At 32.6% G+C, this 2,240-nt stretch overlaps 1 protein-coding gene across 1 annotated transcript; it reads left to right on the top strand.

The window, feature by feature from the left end:
* Positions 1–1,030: 1,030 nt before the first annotated feature.
* LOC124894265 (60S ribosomal protein L6-1-like) lies at positions 1,031–1,336 on the top strand (the record flags this gene model as incomplete). Its single annotated transcript, XM_047404996.1, has 1 exon — positions 1,031–1,336. A coding segment is annotated over exon 1 (306 nt), but the record flags the coding sequence as incomplete, so codon positions are not given.
* Between the last annotated feature and the right edge of the window lie 904 nt (positions 1,337–2,240).

Genomic DNA, 2,240 nt, shown 5'->3' with positions numbered 1-2,240 from the left:
TGTATTTAAATGGTGCATAACAGTTAAATCATAACTTCATGAGGAAAATGCTACTAATATTTGTCTTTTCTATATTCATGCTCTTTTTAATTTTGCATACTTTTATTTATAACAACTAAATGAGATCTGAACGTCAAATGACAACATACATATTTAATAGCATCTCTCTATAACAACCATGAAATTTTCAGACAAATACTGTCACTGTAGAAAGATTTGACTGAATAACGTAGAAACTACTCCCTCTAGTCCATATTTAGTGAATCTTTTCATAGTTCAAAACAAGTGAGTTTTTCAAAATTTGGAGAATTGTTGAGACTTTTTTTTTTTTTTTTTTACATATACATCCTTTTAATGTGGTTTTTAAGTACTTTACATTTACTCGAGTCTAACTTAGACCTCGACCTCAACTCCCAACTCTTAAACTTGAATCATGTCTGACTCCCTACCCAGGACTCGATCCTGACCCCGACAACGACTTCCAACTCTTGATCCCGGCCTGGACTCCCGACCTCAACCTCGATTTCTGACTCCCAACCCTGACTCTCAAATAAGGACCACTTTCTCTTCTTTTCTTTAAGGCAAAATGACCTTCTAGACCCTTGTACTATGTTGGTTTTGTAAGTTGGGCACTTCTACTTGCATGTTTGTCATCTGGACCCCTGAACCCACAAAAAAGCTATATTTTAAACCCTTTGACCGTTGACTTTACCTATATGGCATTAAAATGCTGACTAGGATAAGGAGAGTGATTACACTCGCCTGAAGTGCGAGTGGGGGTCAATTTTTTGCCAATTTTATATTAAACTAATTTAAAAAAATTAAAAATAATATTAAAATTTAAAAAAAATAAAGAAGATTTTTTATTCACTTTCTCAAACTTACCCTTTGCACAATTTAAATTTCACTTTCATTTTGTTCCCTTTTCACTCCAAACATGCCCTTTGCACACTTCACAGCAATGGCCGCCAAGAAATTCCCCCATAACCCTAACCTAATCAATTGAATCGGCTAATTCTTCCGTACCAAAATGTACCATAAAAAGGGCCTTTGGGTTATCAAAAAGAAAAAGGGCGATAAATTCCCCACCCACCCAAAATCCACCGCCGTTGTTGCTCCGCCCCCAACTACCGCCATCAAACCATCAAAATTATACCTAGTTGATGATGTGGAAAAATCCCTCATCAACGAACGCAAACCAAAACCCACAAAATTGAGAGCCAGTATTACACCTGGTACTGGTTTGATTATTCTAGCTGGGAGATTTAAGGAAAAAAGAGTTGTGTTCTTGAAACTTGTATGTTCTGGACTGTTACTTGTTATTGGGTCATTTAAGGTAAATGGGGTTCCATTAAGGAGAGTTAATCAAGCTTAATAATTCAACGAAAGTGTATGTTAGTGGAGATAAGATTGACAAGATTCAACGAAAGTTTATGTTATTCCTTGTCTTTGTTGTGGTTGATATTGTCGTTATTGTTCATTGTCAAAAAAAATAATGTTGTTGCTCCTGAAGAGGGTCTTTGATGGTAGTTATTGTTATTGTTGTTCATTGTCAAAAAAAAGTTATATATCCGTGAAGAGGGTCTTTGCTTTACTGTGGTTGATATTGTTGTTGTTCATTGTAGAAAAGAAAATATTGTTGTTGTTCCCGAAGAGGGTCTTTGCTGATTGATATTGTTGTTGTTGTTGTTCATTGTAAAAAAAAAAAAATTATATATCCTTGAAGAGGTCTTTGTTGTGGTTGATATTGTTGTTTGTTGTTCATTGTCAAAAAACAAAATTCTTCTTGATTTGCTTTTTAATTTTTTTGTATTCATTTTCTCAATTTAAATTTTTCATTTTGTTTAGGATTAATTTTGTAACTTTTACAAATTGTTGAAGATATTTAGATAAAAATTGAAAATTCATTATGTTTGTGTAATGTGAATTTATAGTTAAAACTTTAAATTTATAATTGAAAATTAAAATTTATTGTATTTGTGTATTAGAATTTCTACAATTTATTAAAAAAAAAATATTTAATTAAATTTATTTTAATATTTAATTTCTTGTGTAGCATTTTAAAAATAACATAAAATTTAATGTAATACTTAAAAATGACTTGGCGGCTGATGTGGCAACTGATGTGGCAGCTGACGTGGCAGACGTGGTAGACGTGTAAGCTGACATGAAAGCTGATATGGCGAGAGTGTGTTACACTCACCAAAAAAGTATTTAAAATGTTGTTTTTAGTGGGTTCA

The sequence above is a fragment of the Capsicum annuum genome, unplaced genomic scaffold (assembly GCF_002878395.1).
Source record: "Capsicum annuum cultivar UCD-10X-F1 unplaced genomic scaffold, UCD10Xv1.1 ctg72465, whole genome shotgun sequence".
Lineage (NCBI taxonomy): Eukaryota > Viridiplantae > Streptophyta > Magnoliopsida > Solanales > Solanaceae > Capsicum > Capsicum annuum.
The sequence above is the reverse complement of the archived record's forward strand: the minus strand, read 5'-3'. Positions and strand labels throughout refer to the sequence as shown.